General features: G+C 33.3%; 1 protein-coding gene across 2 annotated transcripts in view; it reads left to right on the top strand.

Annotated features, from left to right (window-relative positions):
* The window catches only part of LOC129231493 (transmembrane 7 superfamily member 3-like), a 59,783-nt gene that overhangs the window by 13,777 nt on the left and 21,984 nt on the right, over positions 1-24,022 (top strand). For both annotated transcript variants that reach the window (XM_054865821.1, XM_054865822.1), the window contains exons 6-8: positions 6,894-6,974; positions 9,855-10,007; positions 22,293-22,390. In XM_054865821.1, the coding sequence (XP_054721796.1) occupies positions 6,894-6,974; positions 9,855-10,007; positions 22,293-22,390 (332 nt within the window). The remainder of the gene's footprint in view (positions 1-6,893; positions 6,975-9,854; positions 10,008-22,292; positions 22,391-24,022) is intronic.

Here is a 24,022-nt window from a genome sequence, read left to right as displayed (position 1 = left end):
AAAAGTAGTCATACCAACCCTTTTGAACAAATTTGAGTTATTATAACCAAGTTGTTCTCTGTTTCGTATTTTACTTAATAAATAAAATGTTTTAGGGTCATTTAATCAAGAGCTATTGTTTTGAAAAATTCTTTAAAAAAATCTGAATCAAATATATGGAAGAGCCACACTTTAAAATACAGTATCTCAACTTGAGCCCAACTGCAAAGTCCCCTTTTTTGCTTAGCACGGCAGTATACAGGGTGCGGTAAAAAAAATATCGGACAAAAATTGTATCATCGAATGGGAAAAAGGTAATTTCATTTTAATGAGTATTTAATTTATTTTTGTTTTTCACTTTATTTGGAAATAAGTTACAATATGTTACCTAGTTTATGTATTGTTTTTCGGTTTTCTTACAACTTTAAGCAAAATACCTGCTATTTTAAGTTGTTTAACCAAGTAGAATGACAGTTCGTTTGCTTGTTGTGCCTCGACAAACAGTATTTGAAACGGCATGCCTTTCAAGTGGCTTGGAAATGATAGTCGATGTCTGGAAAGTGTACAAAAATGAACAGTGAACATTTCAGTTTATTGTCATGTCATCCAAAAGTGAGTTCAATGAAATCCTCGGGTTTCCACGAGATCAGTCATTTGTGGGAATTTGACCGATAAGTGCGACTAAGGGAGAAAAAAAAGCTCAAACAGAAGTTTTGCAAGTTCCAAAAATTCAGGCATTCTTATAACTCTAAAGATGCCAGAAACGTTTGAGACGGGCCCGCAAGTTCATGCTGGAAGAAATACCTTTCACTGATTTACCGTTCAACCTGTTCATATTCCCCAGAACCATAGGATTTGGTCTGTAGACACCATAGGCTCCCATATAGGGGGAAAAGTGGGGGCTCACGCCCCCTTTGGAAATAAGAACTTCCTTCCTTTTAATACTCCATATTTTTTCTCCAGCCATTAATGAATTAGTTATCAAAAATGTTAAATTTTATTTGCTCTAATCTGTACTAAAGTCGGTTTTCATGGGGAAAATATCAAGAGTTCCCCCCCTCTTAAAATTTTGCATAAGGGCGCCCTTGGTAGGCACTCTAAACACCTTAAAAAGTGTTAGATATCGCCAAAATCTGAAGTCAGGCTTGGTCTGAGATGGAATCAGGACAAACGACAAAATTTTTTTTTCTGGGTGAGAGCCGTAAAATAAATCAAAAAGTGAACCAGAAGGACATTTTAGAAGTTACTGTACTTCTGTGGGCCTAAGAGCACTTCAGCATTGTAGAGGCTGGACATTTTCCTTTAACTCCACACCGATTCATATGGCCAAAAAGATGAGTGGTAAAAAGCGCATTGTTTTTGACAAGATATCATCTTTTGAGTGGACGCTCTACTCGCTCAACCTCAATCCCATTTATTACACTGTATAGCCCATTTTAGAGTCTAAGGTCTACCCTAAACTACACATAAAATTGAACTCTCTAAACCAATTGCTTCATAGGGAATAGGATTGATAAAAGGACTTGCATCCCTTGAATGAAAATTTCAATAAGCAGTTGCATCTCTGTATTATTGTAAAAGGCTGCTTGAAACCAATTAAATTTAATGATTGCTAAAGGTCTTCTCATATTATTATTTTTTGTGTTTTGTTAGTTTATTTATTTTTAATAAAGTTTTTTGGAAAATTGCTTGCCCATTTTTTTTTTTTTTTTTTTTTGCCACACCCTGTACATTTGGTTTTCAGTCAGCAGAAACATAGTTTTATGGTTAAAGTTATGCTTGTTTGTTTTATGAAGAAGGAAAATAAATTCTTCACTAAGGTTATTGGTTTAAGCTTTTTTGTAAAAAGTATTATTAAACATTTTTTGATCTATATGCAAATTATATTGTCATACAACAACTTGCATTAACGTTAGACTGTATTTTAACATAAAACGGGAGGGGGAGGAAATTGCATCAGAATTTAAGCGTGAGAAATTTCTAATCACTTTTTGCTGAAAATTTCAATTAAAAACCTGAAAAGTTGAAAAAATGATTTTTTTTTTCAATTTTTCCGAAGTGGAAATTTATTCCTTCGGAAAAAAAAAGGTTTTTTTTCCGGTTTTTTTGGAAATTTTCCGTTTTTTTTCCAACTGTTTTCATCTCTAGCCGAGACCAAAAATGGTTTGCAACTAGCAGTTTAAATGCAGCTCTGTCAGATGACAAAAGAAAGAGAAATAGCTAGCTTTTCTTATCAGTAACCTGTCTTGTTCTATGACTACCCATTTAACCTTCAGTGCTTACTGTAGGACCTTGTGGAGCAGTTTTGACTGTTACTGATTCCAAGAATCGTTTCGTTTTGCATCTACCAAGCGAAGGGTTATTCTGACCCTCACCGCGGTTTTAAGTATAAGAATTAATATCTCGGAAATAAAAATTCTTAATGGCTAATTCCTTTTCAGGCTAATATTTATACAATTTAAGAAAAAGTCAAAAAGTATCAAGTCATTCCGCTTGAAAAATTTCTGAAAAAATGAAAATTTGGGTCAGATTGACTCTTACCGCAGTTCTATTGTTTAAGTGTCAACTGCTGGTGATTTTACCTTACCCTGTTTTCTGAACAGTTTTTGGTTTACTTGGGATTTTGTGTTTTGAAGAAGGACATTCCCCAGTTCCCCTCTTCTCTCTTTAAGTCCACTTTTACGGTTCTCTCCTTGCTTTCCGTGCGCCTTTCTTCAGGGTTAAGTTCTATAAAACAAAAAAATTTTGCTGTACTGTTGTGAATATTTTTAGGTTGACATGATATTTTTGGGGAAGAGAAACATTCCCCCAATTCCCCTCCATGGATCCCACTCTGCTATTGTTTGATCGCTTTTCCTGGAACCTTTTTTCAAGTTCTAAAAAAGTAAAAAAAAGATCCTGTACTCTGTTTTCTGAACCGTTTTAGGATCACTTGGGATTATTTTTTTGAGTGGAGAGGAGAACATTCCCCAGTTCATTCCCCATCGCAAGGAGCGGTCCGTGGATCCACTTTTGCAATTCTCTCTTCTCTTTTCTTTGAACCTTTCTTCAAGTTCAAGTTCTATAAAACAGAATTTTCCTGATCTCTGTTCTTTTGAAGCTTTTTAAGTACAAATGAGATTTTGGGTGAGGGAAACATTTCTCCAGTTCTTCTCCGTGGATCCGTCTCTGCTATTGTCTAATCTCTTGGAGCCTTTCGTCAAGTTGTAAAAAACAGGAAAAAAAATTCCTATACATTGTTTTCTGAACAATTTTAGGATCACTTGGGATTTTTTTTGAGGGGAGAGGAGAAAATTCCCCAGTTCCCCTCCTTGGATCTGCTTTTGCAATTCTCTCTTCGCTTTTCCTTGTGCCTTTCTTCAAGTTCAAGTTCTATAAAATGGAAGAATTTTGCTGTACTCTGTTGTGAAAATTTTTTGGTGCACATGAGATTTTGGGAGGAGGGGAACATTCCCCCAGTTCCCCTCCATGGATCCGCTATCCGCCTGCTATTGTCTGATCGCTTTTCCTGAAACCTATTTTCATGTTCAAGTTCTATAAAACAATTTTCTTGCTCTCTGTTCTAAAACTTTTTTGATACACATGATATTTTGGGGGGAGGGGAACATTTCTCCAGTTGCCCTCCGTGGACCTGCTACCGCTATTTTCTAATCGCTTTGCCTGCAGCTTTTCTTCAAGTTCTATAAAATAGAAGAATTTTCCTGTACTCTGCTGTGAAAATTTTTAGGTATATATGGGATTTGGGGGGGGGACATTCCCTCAGTTCCCCTCCGTGGATCTGCTTCTGCTGTTGTCTAATTGCTTTTATTGATGCCTTAGTTCACGTCCTAAAAAACGGAAAGATTTTCTTGTACTCCTGTTTTCCGAACAGTTTTAGGCACACTTGGGGATTTTTTTTGAGGGAGTTCGGACATTCCCACAGTTTTCCTCTTTGGATCTGCTTTTGCAATTCTCCCCTCGCTTTTCCTGGCGCCTTTCTTGAAGTTCAAAGTGTAAAAAAAGGAAGAATTTTTCTGTATTCTGTTCTGAAATTTTTTAGGTACATTTGGGATTTTAGGGGAGGGGGATGTTCCCCAGTTCCCATCCCGGTGGATCTGCCCCTGAAAACTGATGATTATTGGCACTGGTCTATGATCGGTGGATGTTGATTTTTGTTATTTATTATGCATTATATGGTATGCCAATCGATGGAACAAGTTAATCATGTTTATACTGAAAAATAGCTTTGTATTTTGCTCAATATATTTCATGTTATACAGAGGTGTGAAATTTATCCACACCTCTGGAGGACTCAAGGAGTGAAAAACAGGAAAATCGAATATTTCAGTTTAAAAATAGCCTCTAGATCCTTTCTAAAAGTCTAATTATTTTTTTCCAGAATAGTCAAAGTACTATACATTTTCCCCCCGCAAAATTTGCCGTTTTACTTGAGTTCCCTTTCCCTGGCAACACTGAGTCTTATCTGATGGCACCCGCTATTATGTTTTGTTGTTGTTTCTAAAACTGTTTCTGCAGCTGTGAGTGCTGTGAAGTATTTTTTTTCGTGTGCTTTTGGATTAGGACCACCAAAATAACAAGTTTATTAGTGTTTTTGTGTGACACACTGGTTTCAGGGGACAGTTTTAGTGTTCCGTTTCTTGTTTTTCCCTTTGAACATCGATTTTAGTGAATTTTTTGAAATGGTTAAGCTGACTGATCTCTTACCAGGCAAAAATACACTGGTTATGTGCATGTTAGACCAAAATACCTTTTCACAATGAGAAATGTGAAAAACCCTAATGTTTCCCAAGAAAACAGTTAGCAGAATCAATGTTTCTGTCAAAGAAAACATACCACTCGTCTTAAAGGGAATGGGAAAATGGCCGAAAGCGCAAAATGTCGCCAAAGATGGAAAGAAAACTTATTCAAATAATCAAATCCAACAGAAGAGCAACTAGTAAAGACCTTGCTAACAGTCTGAAGCATTATGGTGTGAAGTTGAACCCATCATTGGTCCGGTGACGACGCATCAACTGTAAGATGTCTGCTCGAAAGCCACACAGGAAGGCCAAAATCATCCCAGCCATGGCAAGGAAAGGGGTTCAGTGGTCTCTTGAACATCTTGGACTGCTCAATCCTTTTCTTTGCCATAGCTGGGGTGATTTTGGCCTTCCTACGTGGACTTCGAGCAGGCATCCTATTGGCCATGAGTTGCTGCCAAACCAATAATGGGTTCAACCCCACACCATAATGCTTTAAACTGTTGGCAAGGTCTTTACTAGTTGCTCTTATGTTGGCCTTGACCATCAGAATAAGTTTTCTTCTATCCTTAGATACATTTTGCATTTTCTGCGACATTTTCCAAGTCTTTTTGGGACAACTGGTATGTTTTCTTTGATAGAAACATTGATTCTGCTGACAGTTTTTTTTTGGGAGGGAAACGTTAAGTTTTTTCGCAATTTCTTTTTGTGACAAGGTATTTTTGTCTAGCATACACATAACCAGCATTTTTTTGCGAGGTGAGAGGTCAGGCAGCTTACCTATTTCACAAAATTCTCTAAAACAGATGTTTGAAAAGAAAAACATGAAAACAAACACTAAAAATGTTCCTTAAAAACCAGTGTGCATTATAAAATCACATATAAATTTGTTATTTAGATAGTCCTAGAGGAAAAACACACAAATAAAAAAAACTTCACACCACTCACAGCTGCAGGAACAGTTTTCGAAACACAACAACAGAACATAATGGCGGTTGTTATCAGATGAGACTCAGTGTTTCCAGGGATGGGAAACTCAAGAAAAACGGGAAATTTTTAGGGAAAATAAATCATAATACTTTGATTATTCAAGAAAAACAAAATTAGGCTTTTAGAAAGAATCTAGAGGTGTTTTTTGAACCCGAATATCCGATTTTCCTGTTTTTCGCTGCTTGAGTCTAATAAATTTCACACCTCTGTATACTAATAAGAAAATAAAAAGAAGTATTGTAAACCAAAAGTGGATGCTAAAAGATTGCTGCGTGATTACAGAGAAACGCTAATATTATGCATGACACGTGATATCAAAGAAACGCTAAAATAAGTTGAAAGTACTTTGTTTTCACCAAGTAGTAATGGAATTAAAACAGTTTTGAACAAAATATTAAATAAATTTAAAATTTTGAAAGAGAAAAGAAGGAAAAAAGTCCAAGATTTTTTTTTTTTAATTAAAGAGGAAAAGTTTCAGTTCTTCTGTATTGCTACTGTAAATAATTTTAATTGTTTTGAAAATATTGCTATTTAAACTTAGTTTTGAATGAAGCAAGTAACCTGGAATTTTCTAAAAAATAACCTGGAAAAGTCAGGGGATTTTTTTTTAACTACAAGTGTATGAACCCTGGCCGTATTCTTACTTGGAACTCAAAATTTATTTCAAGCCCTACTGCTGAGATGGTTTGCTGTTTCCGGTTTATGTGGAAGCGATCCTTCCCATTATATAATTTAACTTTTGTTAAATTTAATGACAAATTATTGTGTACCATTTATTCAAACTACTTTTTTTATGATTTATGTAAAAATAATTCGTATTAATGCTGTACGACAAATTCAAATGCTTTTATTGATATACAATAATGAAAACTGTTCATATAAAAATTCTAGCATATCTCTTTTAGACAAGCATGCCCGGCAGGTCATGTAAAATTTTAGAGAATTTTCTAGCCCTGTTATGTTGCACTACCCTGCATGTTTTTGTTATTGTTTTTATTTGTGTTATTTTTAAAAAAAAAATTTATATATTTGATAAACTAAAAGCAGCACAGATTTTTCATTTTGTCACCTTAAAAAATTTTACTAGGTATTATGTGACGTCTAGATTTAAATTCTCTTTTTCGACACTGGAAATTTGAGATTTAATTTATTGATGAAAATGTTACTCTCTCTCTCTTTTTTCAGCAATACTTTTCTTTGCCTTTTTGTCTTCTTTTTTCATTGGACTTGTACTTATTGGACGTTATTCAGCTTTGAACAAATACAGTAAGTGACATTTAAAACTTATAGAATATGTGAAAGATTCGAATCTGACTAAAAAGTAGTGTAAAAATTTATTTGCACTATGTATATTTTTTAATTTATTTCTGGAAAAGTTTATAAAGGATGTTTATGGTAAAAATCTTTCCTTTTAATTTGAATTTTATTTTGCTTCTGAAGCTGTTTATAAATTCCAATTTTACTGATTGCCTTTTTTCTTCAATATTTAAATGCAACAGGTTATAAAAACCAAAATTTTTCAATGCTAGATACAGATGGGTGACAAAAAGATAAGAACAAAGGGAGAACTGTATTGATGGGGTATTATACCACCCTTTGGCTTAATTACTGATGGTATACGATGTGGAAGATATTCAAAGAGATTGGGAACAGCATTCGACAGAATATGAAGCCATTCTTCTTAGAGAGCAGTTTTTAACTACAATAGCCTAGATGGTGAAGGAAATTGCAGACAGAGTTTTGACTCTAAATGTCCTCACAAACATTAAGTAATGTTCAGTTGAAAAGACTGGATGGGGGAGGAGGCAAACAAGCTGTCCTATTTCCTCCTCATGCTCTTAAAATCATTTTATATGATTTTAGCAGTGTGGATTGGAGCCTTGTTTTCTCAATAAAATCTTTTTTTTCTGAAAATAAGTTCTGAACAAAAAAATTCACCTGTTCCTGTAGCGTGACCTAGTAAGCAACTGATACCTTTTAATGTGGAGTAACGAGTAGGCAATGACTATGCCAAAATGTTGCACCCATATTACGAGGTAGATCAAATATAAACCGAAATTTGACACATAATGCTCTTGTCAGTTATAAATCTGAAGTGGTACTTTGCCAATATGTTAATGGGGATGTCTGAGGGTTTTTTGTGTTTGAAGACAACTTTGAAATCTTAGCTGTTTCAGTATGCCACAAATGAGTTCATAAATGTCCACATGTCTGTTGTACAATGTATCATTATTAACTTTCTCTCGAAAAAGAGGGCACCAAACCCTCTGAAATTTTGAGTCAGCGTCATGCACAGTTTGTAAAAGAAACATTTTGTACTCTGGAGTGTATGAGTAGGATAAAAAACATATGGCAGCAATTTATCTCTGATCAAATGAAAGTTTCATGATTTATGGTTTCAAAGAGTTTAAAGGAATACAGCCGAACCAACCAACTAAAATCTAAACAAAGTAAATGTGGTAAAAACTTGTACAACTCCAAACATGAATCGCAAACTAAAGGGAATCATTCAAAATAATTGCTTAAAAGTTGTTTTTCATTTCAATAATTGTTGGAAAAGAATCTGTAGTTGTGTTGAAGTCTACACTTAGACATTTACATAAACATTAGTTTCAATTGTTGGTGCCCCAAAGTAGAAACTTTGATGAACATGAGACAGATACTAACACTGCAAAAGCTTAATTTAGTGAGAAATCTTTATTTAAAATATCTTTTGATAAAAGTAGTGCTCGGAATTCTTGTGTGAGACGTTCTGTCACTTTTTCAACTTCTGTTACGGTATGGGGATGCATGAGTGCTGCTGGAACAGGACAGCTGATCTTAAAACAATGTGTAAATTTCGAAGTATCATATAGAGTTTTGGTATTTCTTGATAGTTACACTTTAATGCTACATAATATACTCCTATGAAGATTTATGCAGTGACACATTTCTCTTTCAGCAACAATCCCGGATCTATAAATTTTGAGGGGCCTCCCTGCAACAAAATCTGTAAGACCCCTCCCCAGAGACCATCAGTGTATATCTGTTACATTAATAAGTCTTAGTGCTAATTATTTTCAATTTTTTCTTCAGCTTGTTGGGCTGTTGGGCCCCTTAAGGATGTGCCACCCCCCCCCCCCCTTGCACTGCAGGGTTTGTGGGTACGCAGATCCGTGCCTGTTCAGCAAGATACCACTTTGTGTCACACTTTTAAGTCGACCCTTATATAACTAACAGAAAGATGGATTTCAGTATCAGAATAGATAAATAACTCTCCCGGTGTGAATCTGATGGAGAATTTGTGACCAAAGGAAAAAGCTCAAGAGCTAGTTCCTAACAACAAAATGGAACTCATAGCTGCATTGCAGAGTTGATGGAACAGTATCTTTAGCGATGAATATAAACAGCTGAGATGGATCACATAATAAAACATAATGCTACAAAGTATTGATACATCTTTAGTTTTGATTTTTTTTTTTTTTTTGTAATTTTTTGATTCTTTATAAACTTTCATCACTATAAACTTTAGGATTATTCTGTTTAAGATTAATTTGCAGTAAGTGTGTATGAAATGCAATGTGCACTCTACAACTTACAAAAGGTCACACGTTCATTTAAATACCCATCATTTGCTTATATTTTGTTAGATTCAACATTTTTCTGAAATGAGAAAAGTGTTCTCTTTTTTTTTTTTTAAATTTTGGGTTGTACTAGTATGAAATGAGTTTTTGAAATTTTTGTTTAATATTAATCCAGCTGTATTGCATTAGGTAATTTTTAATAATAATTTTAATATTGATAGTTTAATTGGAAGTAACTTTCAATATTTGATTATGACTTGTGAACAAGCTACACACATTTTTAGATAAGTCTTCCTTTATTGTTGCCACAGACTCCTGTGGCGTCTGTGTCTTATGCTCCTAAGAAAAATGTTCAAACATTCTGTCATCGTGTTTAGTCATTAGGCAGTTTAAAATGAAGTAAAAACTTCATAAAGATATATTTTTATACATTTACTATTGTTATTATCATTTATTGCCATTAATATTGTGCTGATATTTCAATGATATAAAAATAAGTTGATATCATAATGATTCATTAATTACAAACACTGATTTGTTATAAAGAGGTTGTGTAGATAAAATGCTATTATGGTCTTTTTAGGTGTTATTCAAATTGCAGCTGTCATTGGATTGTTCATTGGAACTGTTTGGTTCATCCTTTGGCTAAAGTTCCAGATCCATATAATTTCTTACCTTCTCATTGGATTTGTTTTTGGGTTTTTACTAACCGCAACTGCATTTTATACTCCTTTAGGTAGGTAAAATATATCAGAAATATACTTGCGTTTGTGTTGTCTGAAATAGTATGTAATGAATTTATGGGGGGAAATTTTGTTGCAGTATCTTGACCAAAGCATTAAGATAGACTGAGAAAAAAAATATTTTGATTAAAAACTAAAACTAAAATATGAAAACAAGTTTTTACTCTTATAAAAAGTCATCAAGACAAGAGTTTGTCATGTTTATGGAACCCTGAAATTGTCAGGGAAAATGAGGATGATTTAGAGTGGTGAGGAAAAATCACAAATCATTGAAATTTCAGGAAAATTCAGGGAATTGCTTTTTAATATTTTATTTTGATGTGTGAAATTGCTGCTCTGATTGTTCCACAATGCATTTATATGCGAAGTTTTGCAAAAAGAAGCAATTTCTCCCTAATCTGTGCCATCCCTGCTCCAATTTTTATTCTGACTATCTGCTCGCCTTGATCCTTGTAACGCACTTTCCAGCAAATCCTGCTAATTGTTGTGTTATTGTTTTCCTCTTTGACAAGACACTTATGGGTTATTCTCCAAAAAGTGTAACTTTTCTGTCACACTCCTTTTACTGTACAAACTTTAAGGAAGAATTCATTTAACAATGCTTTTTAATTTCATCAAAAATATATCTATTTAAACCCACCAACAATTTTCTAATGATAATTTTTATTTTAATATAATTTTGGTTCACAACTTGTGAATTTTCACCACTGTGGCATGCCACACACCTGGTGTGACTCTTTATGTTGCTCAATAACTTGTTTATTTAAAAGTATATGTTTATTTATTCATTATTTCTTTCACAAGTTTCTCAAATACTAATTGCTTAAGTATATTGATTTTTATAATATTGTGGTTTAGTTCGTTTTAGTAGGATAAGGAATTACGTCACATAAATTCTGACCTCTTTTACCCAAACAGAAAATGCTAGTTCTCATTAAGAGATGGCAGTAATGACATCACATTTTATTTCCCATGATACAAGGGAGCCCACTTGTTTATTTCCAACCATAAAGAAGTTGTGAGATTTTTATTGAAAAACAGGAAGATAGATTTTGTTTTAAAAACCAAGTGTGGTTATTGCGAATTCTCACTTCCGTGAACTTGAATTTTAGGGATGTAAATTAATCTAAAAAAAGAAGTGCACATGTTTTCATATGCTTAACATATGAAGGTGGTATCAATGGAGAAAAAAAAATGTCCCTGAAAAATGTATCCTATAGGCCTATATTAATGGAAAATTCCTCACCTCAGTGAATCTCACCTCCATAACAGACCTTATTATTGTCTTTATTTCTGAGGTGAAAATAAATGATGGAGGGAAATACATCAATCTTAGGCATTCCACCAAAATTATAAGTTGCCAATATATTCTCAAATTTACCAAATGCTATGTTTTAACACACATTTGAACAAAAAGGATAACTAAAAATTTTGCCGTACTTTAATTAAGTGAGCTTAATATCAGATTCCCACTAATCATTAAAATAGCTCATTGTTTGCACAATTAACAAAATTACTACTTTGATATTAAATTGGCCTCAGTTTTTAAAATTATATTTTTTTTTTCATGAACGTTCAAGGCCTTTTTCCTTTTAGTTCAAATTCGTGTTAAAAATAGTTTGGTATTAATATATTCCCAAATTAGTAAATTTTAAAATACACTGGAAATTTATAATTTTAATAGACTGTCTAAAATCTTCTCCATCATATATTCTCACCTCAGAAATTAAGACATTGATAAGGTCTGTCTCGGAGGTGAGGAATTTTCTATTAATATTGGCTAAATGGATACATTTTGCGGGGAATGAAATTTTCTCTTCGTTGCTACCATCTGCACATGTTAAGCATATGAAAACATGTGCACTTCTTTTTTTACATTAGTTTACATCCCTAAAATTCAAGTTCGCGGAAGTGCGATTTCCTAATGACTATACTTGGTTTTTAAAACAATAATCTTCTTGTTTTTCAATAAAAACCTCACAACTTCTTTATGGCTGAAAATATACATGTGGGTTCCCTTGTCTCATATGAAATAAAATGTGATGTCATTACTGCCATCTGTTAATGAGAAATAGCATTTTCTGTTTGTGTAACGGAGGGAGAATTTATTGTGTGACGTAATTCCTTATCCTACTAAAAGGAACTAAAACACAATATTATAAAAATCAATATACTTAAACAATTAGTATTTGCGAAACTTGTGAAAGAAATAATGAATAAATAAACATATACTTTCAATTAAACAAGTTATTGAGCAACATAAACAGTAACACCAGGTGTGTGACATGCCATGCAGGTGAGAATTCACTTGCTGTGAACTAAAAATATATTAAACTAAAAATTATTTTTTAAAAATTGTTTGCAGGTTTAAATAGATAAATGTTTGATGAAGTTTAAAAACATTATTGAATGAAATGTTCCTTAAAGTTTTTACTGTAAAAATCATGTGACAGAAAAGTTACACTTCTTAAAGAATGACCTCTATACAATAATCAACTGTCTTGTGAAATGTCCCTTAAACTTGCTCCATAATGTTGGCAATAAATTTAATAGATTCAAGTAATTAACAGACATTTCAAACATTCAGAATTGTTGGTTTTCAATTTTTCCTGCTATTATTTATAGTGCTAACTGCGAATATTTTTGAAAGCAAATTTAAAAAAAAAAATAATTTTTTACTTGAAATTACTTTTCTTGCTAGCATTTTATTGATTCTAATTCAACTTTTTTGTCCCTTAATGGTGTGACAGATATCTAAAATTGTAAAGAATGTTTGAGGGTTTTTTTTTTTTTGGTAAATTTTAAAGTAAATTTCAAAAAATTAAGAAAAAAAAAGTTGACAACAGTGTAAACATGCTTTGCAGAAAATTGCTTTGCTGTGTTTGAAATTCTATTTTTTTCTGTACTACAAATTTTTCAAATATTTTGATTTGTAAAAGTTATTTTAATGTATTCTTGGGTGAAATGGCTTTCTTTATTATTATTTTTTTAAACTTGATTTTAGTGTTTAAAAGAGTAAAAAATGTGTTAATGGAATAAAGTGCTGTTTAAAAAGATTGTAAATTTTTGCCCAACACTGAGGTGATTTTTTTCACCTGACCAACACTGTTGCTCAGGTGAAAAAAATCTATGGACAATATGCAATACACTCAACAGCCCAGGTTGTCAATAAAGGTTGGATGAAGGTTAGACAATAATTTAACCTTCAATGTTAGAGTAAAATAATGTATCATTTACTGATCCATGTAAATAAATTTATCATAATATAAATCAACCTGGATTTTTTTCTGAACTCAACTGAAAAACCTGAAAAAGTCAAGGAACTTCATACTCTAACTTTTGTGGCAACCCTGCAAAAGTCATACACAATACATTTTTAACAATTTTAACAAAAATTAATTTTACACCTGTAATATGTAATATAGTTTTTTTTTTTTTTTTTTTTTTTTTTTTTTTTTTTTGAGCATATTTTTTTCTTGAAAAGGTGAGCAGAAAATATTTTTTATCTTAGCCAGTGATGTGGATTGGGTTGGTAAATATTTTTATTATACCCAGTGGGTAGGTAAATATATTTTTGGTATTTACCCTAGGCCTGGGTAAATACCCAGAAGCTGGGTATTTTGGGGGAAAAAGCAGAAAGTGAATAAATGATGAGTTTTTATCTAAATACGAAATAAAAGGTGTAAAATTGATGCAGGGTGGTAACCAGGTTCGAGGAGGGTTTTACCAAACTATATCTTGTGAAATCTATATGATCAATCAAATTTGATATTCTATTGATTTTGGTTACAATAGGTTATTTAAATGATGGGGTGCTACTTTAAGGGCATTAACATGAGCAAAAAAAGGCTTACCTCTTAAATGAAGGAAATAAATTTGATGTGTATATTAACATAACTTCACCCCTGTTAAATATTTGATGTCTTTTGCGCAACTCAAAACAATAGTTGTGTGTACTTCATATGCCTCCATTTGAAGTACTTAAATTCATAATTTTTGAGTTATTAGATATGTTAAATAAAGTGTTCAACAATTTTGAATTTAAAGAATTTTTAAATTTTTTGTTAGCATCAGTCATTTAAAATTTGAAGAAAAAGCTGTATTGTTTTGTAAGAAAGGATGTTTGCAATAACTACAATTAAAATAAATACTGCAGATAAAGAACTGTGTTTGTACAATTCTTCAATAATAATAATTTCAGTTTTCAAGTGAAATTTAAAAATAAATTAAAAATTGAGTAGTAATAGTAATTTTTCAACAAAAAGTGTTTTTTGGAATAGCTTTGAAAGATTTCGGAGGGTATTTGAACCCTGAAAACCCACCCCTTAAACGCTCTGAAATGTTGTATACAGTTTATACTATTTTTGATTGAAAAATTTCATGAAATTATTTGAAAAAAAATGTTGGTGGTTTAATTCACCTCGCAGATTTTGAAACCAATGGTGCACTTAAATAGTCTTAAACAATCCTTCCTACTTGAAGGTTTACCTTTTGTTTTGGAAGAGTAGAAGCATTTGAAAATAAACTGTTTGGCTGAAGACATTAGGGTCATTCCATAGTGACTAACGTAACTTTTGCATATGATTTTCTAGCTCTTTTTACTTAAAACCGGAAGTAAAAAGAATTTTTTTTTTTTTGGTTTAATATTCAGATTTAAAATGTCCAAGGTAACTATTTTTCATTTCTACCAAGAATTTGAAGCAAAGTAATCACTGATAGGTATTTTTTCCCCAAAAAAGGCATTGTGACTAACCTAACATTTTTGCTACCCTGAGAAACAATGCTTATTGTTACAAGGCAATTTTTCCTGTAAGTTACGCAGGCATTTAAAATTGGCTAATATATTTTCAGAAGGTTAACAGTCCATTTTAAAAAATATACTACATATTTGTTACAGCTAAATCTCTTTTGACCCAGAAAGGTACTTTTACAGAAGACGGTTTGTGACTAACGTAACGTGACTAATGTAACCATCGAATAATCAGCAATTCGTACATATAAAAAACTTTTTGTAATTAATAATCTCTTGCTCTTACATTACTTTTACACTTTTTATTAACCTTTTTATGTTGCATTACAGTTCTTTCTTTACTTTTTTTCTACATTAGTATAAGAAATTAAGTGGAATCATTCACTACAATTAACTGAATTTGAATGAGCCAAAAAAAGTTGCTTCTACTAACTGAATAACATCATTTTTGGGATAATTAAATCCTAAATATCTCTCTTTTAAAAAATAAACTTGATACAAGTTGATAGTTTCACCAAATTCTAGTATTCTGCCTATATACTAGTTATCGTCGTAAGAAACTCCGTAGTACTTTTCAAATGACATATTATTCTTCAAGGTTTAGTGATTCATTGAAAGAATAGTGTTTTACTTTCTGAATTAGAACGTAGCATTGAAAAAAAAAATCAAACATTTTTTCAGAGTGTATTTTAATTCCAGATGTCCCCAAAAGTGTTTAAATTTTCTAAATGATCATTCATGTATTTTCTGTAATATGCTGCAGCAGCATTTACTGTCACTGTATCATGTAACATCTTCAAATGTTTTCCAACGAGCTACCTCTACTTCATTTGATAAAAAAAGTGGAGATATTTTCTAAAAAATAGGAATGTTCTCTTTTGTTAAGATTGTCTTTCTATTTCCTTAATTCTTTAGCTTGGATTCTTGTGTTGAATACATATTCAGCAGAGTACTTATCTTGCTTTCTCACTCCTCTTTTTAAAAAATAATAACTCTTCTTTAAATTGAAAGTATTTCTTTTTAAAAAGACCTTAAAAAAAAAAATCCTTTTTTAAGTAGACAGAAGGTGTACATTGTAATATTACTGGTATTTTTCACCCAAAATATTTTTAGTCAATGTAGAATGTCTACTTATTCAAAATTATTCATGAAAATATACATTAAAATTAAATAAGTTTTAATTATTAGCAGTCATTTTTAAAATGTTACGTTAGTCACATCTAAACTATTACGTTAGTCACAGCTCAAATGTTACGTTAGTCCAGGGGCGGTGGCAAATAGGGGGGTCAAGAGGGGGAGGTCGCACCCCAAAATTTTTCGAGCAGAATGATGGAAAATGGATGAATTCAATTTATGAAAGTCAGAAATCGGTGTTCATTTTAAAAAATCTCACTGGTACTATTTGATGAAACTCGACACATTCCCAGACTAGAAAAAATGTTTATCGTCATTTGGATGATGACTTAGAAATTCTTGAAGTATTTTCTGGCCTTTTCAGAACGTAGAAAACTGATAGAGAACCATGGTTAATTTTAACTAAAGGAGACATTTCCTCATATAGGCTAAATATTTCATACTTGTGTGCCCAGTATAACAATGGTGTCCAATATGAGAGGCCCGTGCAAAGTGTTGAGGCTGCATGGATTTCACAAGAAAACTCTTTCATATTTTACATTCACTTTTACGCTCATTTTTATTTAATGAGTGTTCATCGCTTTCTTCTGCTAGAACCACGTTTCAGCTGCTCAATGCGTTATATGCTTTCATAGAAACTTCTTTAAAATGCATGTGATTATTGAATAAAAAAACCATATCAGCAAATACTTTTTATGGGGCTCTATAATTATGCAGTCTCGGAGTGACACAAGATGGTCTTCAAGAGTTACAACCATAAAAACATTTCTCTATAACTTCAAAGCAATGATTTGATGACTGGAAGAATTATTGCGAAATGATTCTTTCAATGGTGAAAAAGCTCATGCCTTTTAGCATGTATGACTTCGTTTGAATGTTTATTCAATTCATTTTTATTGAGGAAAGATTTTGAAAACTGCTTTACTCTATTAAAACATCTTCAATCCGCTACCCTTAATTTTCGAACTATTCAAGCCACAGTTCAATCTAAATTGATCTGTGCAACATACTACCATAGTTCAATCTACGATTGAAACTGAACATAGATTAAACATAGATGTATATTTCAATCAATCGTGAAACTTTTCAAAAAAACTCCTCCGAGCCAATTTTAAAAAGGCGCAAGGGGAAAAAAAATGACAAAAATCCACATGATGGTGTGAAGTCAAACATTGATTTTCTAATATTTTGTTTGAAGTTAATAGATTCAGTTTCGAATGAAATTAACTCAAGATTTGATGATAATTATTTTTCTGTATGGTTGGCTCTATATTATCTGGATTGGATTTTAAAAACAAAAAATAAAATGTTTCAATTATGAGTAATTTTTTTTAGCATAAGGCAAGAAAAATTACAATCAATATACCAACAGCCCGGTTATCACATCCAGAGACTGCAGTTTCGTCCTTGTTATGGACTCATTAGTCTGGAATAGTGAATAAGAGAGCTGGAGGCATATGACATCTCATTGAAGCTGAGAGCACAGATGAGACTAGATTATTCAATGATGAAAAATTAAGCCCCACACAATTTTTGAAGTTGCCTGGGTCATTTTGAAGAGCAAGATATAAAAAGTGTTATCATACATAACTTTGTTACTTCAATTATTTTTTAACTATTGCAATCAGCTCAGCTAGTAGAGAAAGATTTTTTTTGCATGTCTCAGGAGGTTAGAGAATTATTTTCAAAGCACATTGAGCAAAAAAATTCAAACAAAGTCATGCATACTAAAGGGCATGAGCTTTTTCACTTTCTTTTCTATTTAGCTGTACTGGCAAAACAGCGCAACACTAGGTACTGATTAGTAACACGATTCCCTGCTCTTCTGAATTCCAAAAATCATGCATTAAAACTTTTTCCAAAAGGTATAAAAACTAAAGTATCAAGTTGTTTTTTGTGATAACTTATTAGAAAGTGAATCAATATTTTAATTGCTTCTAAACACCAATTTTTTATTCATATTAAACCGATTTTATGACCACTTCCTGTTAGCTATTGTGTGTTTGGGACCGCACTGTGGTAATACATATTAAAAAATCTCCACCCCCAAATGAAATGCTGAAATGCCGCCCCTGTGTTAGTCACACTAATTATTTCATAACTACTGTATCTAAAATAAATATTTTGCACTTATTGAGTAGATATGACACATATGTAAGAAAATAAAAAGTGCTGTTTGGTTCAATCATCTGGTTTAGTTTTTAAACAGAAAAGAGTACCATTTTCGTGACTAATGTAACGCAGCTATTTTCAGTGAATAACCAAACTAATTAAAATACTAATCTTGTAATATATGTAGAAAGAACAGTCAGTTTCATTGGGCCAGCATCAAATCTTTTAGAATGTACATAGTTCTTTTAAAAAATTTCAAAAATTTTTACATTATGCAAGAAAACTTAAACGCATGTTTTTTGCGTATGCTAAGGCTTTTCTACAACCTCACACGTTTAATGCCAGAAGAAAAACACCGAATTAAATTTTTGAAAATGGTACTGGATTTATGTACTAGAAAGTATTCTGAATGAAATGATAAGTCACAATTAGGGCTTTGTGAAAAAAAAAAAAATCTGAGGCTGAGGTTGACATTTCTATGGAATGACCCATTATAGAATTGTCTATCATAAGATTGTGGGAAAATTAAGAGAGCGTAAGTTTACTATATGGTGAAGAAGCTTGTGAGAGACAAGTGTTAAAGTAGCTTAGCACATTTTGAATGCTTCAGTTACATCTACTGCAGAAGAAAAAACTTTCAGCATTTTCAGTTAAATTCACAACAAAAAAGATTTTTAAAAACCTGACAGAGTGGCTAAGCTGAAATATCTATCCTATACTGAAAGCAGCTACACATTACAGTAAGGGAGACAAAACAAAAGGAGTAAGAACTAGAAATTAATGAGAGAGCTATTACAAAAAAAAATATATTTATAAGTGAAGAATATCTTAGCCAAAAAATACGAGGGTTTTTTTTTTCAAGGTCCGATTGATTGCCAAACGAAGACCACAAAGACAATGGAAACTCTTTTATTTGGAATATGTACATATACCTTCCAGCTACTTCTCGACGTAAACGCCGCTCTGATTAAGACATTTGTCGCAGTGTGGTACCAGTTTTTCGATACCTCCGTCATAGAAGGCAGCCGCCTAAGCTTTCAGCCACTTCTGTACGCTGATCTGCAGCTCGCCGTCGGAGCAAAACGCCTGTTCTCCTGGCCAGTGTTTCATGTGACCAAAGAGATGGTAATCGGAAGACGCACCAAGTTGGGACTGTATGGAGGTTGATCGAACACTGTCCAGCGAAACTGCTGCAGGAGATTTTTGTTTAAAGCAGCAGTGTGTGGGCACGCATTATTGTGCAGAAGGACTATGCCTGATGACAACATTCCTCTACGTTTGTTCTGAGTCACCCTTTTTTTTCAGCATTCAGAAATCAAATTACAGCACACACTTCACACTTGGCGGGAGATGCAATTGTTCGAGGCATGTTTCCTCGTTCACTGCGTGCTCCGAAATAACCACAGCGCCCTGATGCACTGCACAATCTTACTTGAGAGACTGCACAACAAATCTACCCATACCATTATCGGCTTGACTTTCTGGTTTTCATTCCGCGATTGATCGGACCTTGAAAAAAAAACCTCGTAGATAACTTTTGCAATTCAGATGACAATTTAAAATCAAAGTCCGACTCTGAAATGTTTCAATGAATCCATAGTTTTCTCTTAAAGTGAACAAAAACTTGTAATATGTTTTATTTATTACTTTCAGAAAGATTTATTTGAAATTAAGATGTTATATTTCTTACCTTTACTTTATTTGCTTCTTGTTTTTTTTTTTTTTTTTGAGCAATCACGATTGCTTATTGTTCTCATTTGACCATTTTTGGTGTCCGTGCCTTTTTCAACTTGGACCAGAAGCCTTTGCAGCACCACCGCCCACCGTCCTCTGCTGGCAAAACGGCGCGGCGCGGCTGCTCCGGTTTTGAGCTATCCGCTTCTCCTGGTCGGAGGCCTCCATGTCCTACACACACGCACGTTCACACACACATACATACGCACGCACGTTCACACACACACATACATACACACATACACTCACACACACCTATGTGCATACACACAGGTCTACGCACACACACAACTATGCACAAGTAACCGCCCAGGAGGAGAGGCAGACTTGGGGGGGGGAGTCGTTTCTAGAAACAATAACTCCAGTGAGTAGGGTCCTGTCTCAGTTTGTGATTGCGAAAAACATAATTTGAATTCAAAATTTCAGAATTCAAATTAATTTTTTTTTTTTTTAATGTCATTTTTAGAACTTCAATGGTTTGTTCCTTCAATGGTTTTAAGAACTTTTAAAATAGCATCACAATTCCCCCTTTAATTCTTGCTATCATTTGAGTCTGGTTTCCACTATCAATTGTCTTGCTTCCTCATTTAAAAGCCAAACTTAACATTATTTCCCTCTGAATTGACCACAATTGTTTTTAAGTTGGCAATTATATTATTACTAAAAAAAGGGTGGATATTTTAATCAATTATTTCGTAAAACTGCATGATCTTGTACAACATTTGTTTCCTGATCAATTATTTTAGGTCTATAGGATTAAGAACTTGTAAAAAGGGTTCAAATTTTTAAACTTTTCTTTACACTCAATATACACTGGCCTCAAAAAGTTAAGGTACAACTTTTTTTGCATCTAATTTGCAAATGAATGAATGTAGAAACAAAAAATTTGGAGGATATATGCATTTAATGGTTTTTATTGAATGCATCATAGAAATTTGTATAAGTGCATTGCAAAAACGATTTGCAACTAAAAAAGCAATCATTGCGGAAAAGTCCATTCTTGAAGAAAACAGAACATCACATTGTTACGTTGTAAAATATCAGAGAAACGATACAAAAATGAGTTTTAATAAGAAATGTGTCCCCCTCTAACTTGAATTCATTGGCAGCGTCAATTTTCCATGCTGTTTATTAAGTTGTCCGGCACCGAAATAAGAAGCCAAGATCAGACACAGAGTAAGCCGTGTTCCAGCTCATGTAACGACCTTGGAGGAGGATTTAAAGCACTGACCTGTCTGCCAAGATAGTCCCAAAGATGTTCTATCAAATTCAGGTCTGGAGATCGAGCTGGCTATTCCATTCGTCCCAAATCTTGATCCTCAAGATACTCCTCAACAATCCGAGCTCGATGAGGTAGTGCATTATAATCCATCAGCATGAAGTCATTACCAATAGCATCCGCATATGGACGGACATATGGATCAAGGATCTAATCCTGATATCTCAGACCAGTCAGAGTTCCTCCACGGAACACATGCAGGTCAATGTGACCAACGAGCGAGAGATCCCTGCCCAAACCATGATTCCATTACTTCTATAACTGTGGTCTTTCAACAGTTTTGGATTGATGGTATCTATTGCGTTGTTACCTCCAGATCAGTAGATGCCCTGAAACACACTCTAATATAAATCTGGACTCGTCTGTGAACAGCACAGAAGCTCATTGCTGCTGACTCCAGGAAACATGTTTTCTTGCCCTGCATAAGTGGATCCTTCGGTGTGGTTCATTTAGGGGAACACACGCAACTGGTCATCTTGCATAGAGATCTGCATTGTGAAGTGGTTCTTCTCCTTCGGACCGAAAGAACTAGAAAGCGGTCTTCTGCAGATGTTGTAGTTCGTGGTCTGCCTGGAACAGGTCTTCCGAACATAGAATCTTTGGATTGGTATCGATCCTAAAGTCACTGAGCAACACTATGAGACACCTTGAAACGTCTAGCAGCATGAGCCTGCAACAATCCCCTTTCCATCCAACTGCCCTCCACCTTAACGAATCGGGTAAACGACATCTCTGAGACATTTTCTAAACTCTATTGACTATTCTCACCGAAACTGCCAACAACAGTTGAAAATTAGTACAAAAGTACAAAAGCTCGATATTTGCACATTTTTTTTCTCACTCGTAAAAATATGCTCTTTTCTATAAAATAAAATTGCTAGCAACTTTTTTTCCATAAATGGATTTTAAAGTTCCTTATTATCATTCATACAAACTGTGCATTTTATTGCTACTGACATTTTTTTATGGTGAGCTTCAAGAAACATGTTGTACCTTAATTTTTTGTGGCCAGTGTACTATATACATATTACAATATCTTTATGCACAAATGTGGGTATTTTGTGTGAATAGAGTTAGTTCATAAGAAACTAAATACTCAAGTAAATATCCATTTTCGGTATCTACCCAGGGATATACCCTGGGTATTTTACATCACTGGTCTTAGCCATACTTCAAACTTGCACCTATAAATGTGTTTATGTAATCACTTGAAGTCTGATGCAATTCACATAGCTTAGAAAACTTACTTTTTTCTTTTCTCTTTTGTAGGAAACTTTGAAATTTTCATGAATGATAAGAACTATTGGGGTATATTGTGTACAGGAACTCTATTAGTCACTGTGATCTTCCTTTCACATCCTAACATGGTAAATTACTTTCCAATTTTAATTACTTTGCATACAGTTATGGTATTTATTAATAGTTTATTAAATTACTTTTGCAATAAAGCTGTTCCCAGCCACCCTTTAAAATGAAAAATTTTTGAAACACATCTTTCTCTTCATAAGATATAGACCACTGCGCCCTAAAAATCCGCCCCCCCCCCCCCTTTTTTTTGAGGCTCTAATGCAAAATTCTGTAAGGGTCTACATATACCCGTTCAGGGTCAACTCTTACTTACTGGAGGTTCATGGCAATAAAAAAAGAAAAAAGGGAGTAAGTATGAAGTTAATAGGGCTAGATCCTATTTATGCTAGATATCACTAAATTGTATGAGACCTAATGCAACACTCTGATCATTTACTGCCCTAGTTATAACAAAGCACTGGGTACAATACCGTGACCAGTAAAACATGTACCAATTTAACTTATGAATGACATGAAATTGAAAAAAAAAGACCATGAGGGAAAAATTGTTACTTCAGAATGTTTTTTGTACTTTTTATTAATAAAATAATTATTTTTGAAAAACTTAGCTACACCATTGTCCTGGTACCAACCAGCATTCAGTAACATACTTGAAAATGTTGAATGCCATATTTTTTGAACTCCCATGAGTCCTTAAAAGTGCTTTATTTTAGTTACCTGTTGCAAAGGGCCCTTTAAAGTACTTAGTTTTGAACAAAAATTTTTAATTTTTCTAACTAGATGCTTTATTTTTGATTTTTTCCAAGCAAGTTCTTTCACCTTTTTTTCTGATCTCTCTCTCTCTCTCTCTCTCTTTTTAATTTCAAAGCCTATTGTTTATTTACTTTGATCAAATTATTCATTCATAATTCTTTGTGCTTAGTGAGTGGATCATGCCTGCCAATTCCTCCAGATTTCCTGGAAGTTTTATGGATTTTCATGCCTTTTTTCGTTGACCTGAGCATGAGCAAAATTTTCGTGCTTTCCCGAACAAAAAAATTGCATCTCTCCAATTTTGGTGCTAGGAGCGTTTTGTGGATTTGGAAAGCAGCGTCGTGCCGTGTTTAAAGCCAACAGGGTTGCTGTAAGAAAATTCACTTGTTGCATTCAGATACGCATTTCACTAATAAGTTTTCAAGTAATAATACCGTAACAATAAACAAAATTTTGGTGTGTATTTGCTACATAAACAGCACAGGAAATCCTAAAATGAGATAGGTTTTCAAAATGCATTTATTATCGAAGTACAATCTTCAACAGTTTTAGCATTAGAATACTAAACTTATATTAAAACGACATCCTTGCAGCGGAAATTTATTTTAATATTGTATTATCCTTAAACAAATCAATATGTATGTGTTATTTATACTATTCCATGATTTACCTAATTCAGTTCACCTAAGTTTAACAGAAATCGCTCCAGGTTATCAAAGATCAGGGGTAAAAATACTAATATGGCTAATGAATTGCAAAGTAATCTTTTTTGTGCATAGTAGTGTTGATGGAATTTATCTTTCAAGGGGAGGAGGATAGTCATGGGGTTCATTACATGTATATAAACTACCATACTAGGATTGCTAATGTGTGGTGAAATAAAAGGCTGTGCACCTTTGGACTCGCAAACCACACGGAAATTTAATACGGTGGAATTT

This window comes from Uloborus diversus, chromosome 10 (genome assembly GCF_026930045.1).
Source record: "Uloborus diversus isolate 005 chromosome 10, Udiv.v.3.1, whole genome shotgun sequence".
NCBI lineage: Eukaryota > Metazoa > Arthropoda > Arachnida > Araneae > Uloboridae > Uloborus > Uloborus diversus.
Note: the sequence above shows the minus strand (reverse complement) of the source record. Positions and strands in the feature narration are given on the sequence as shown.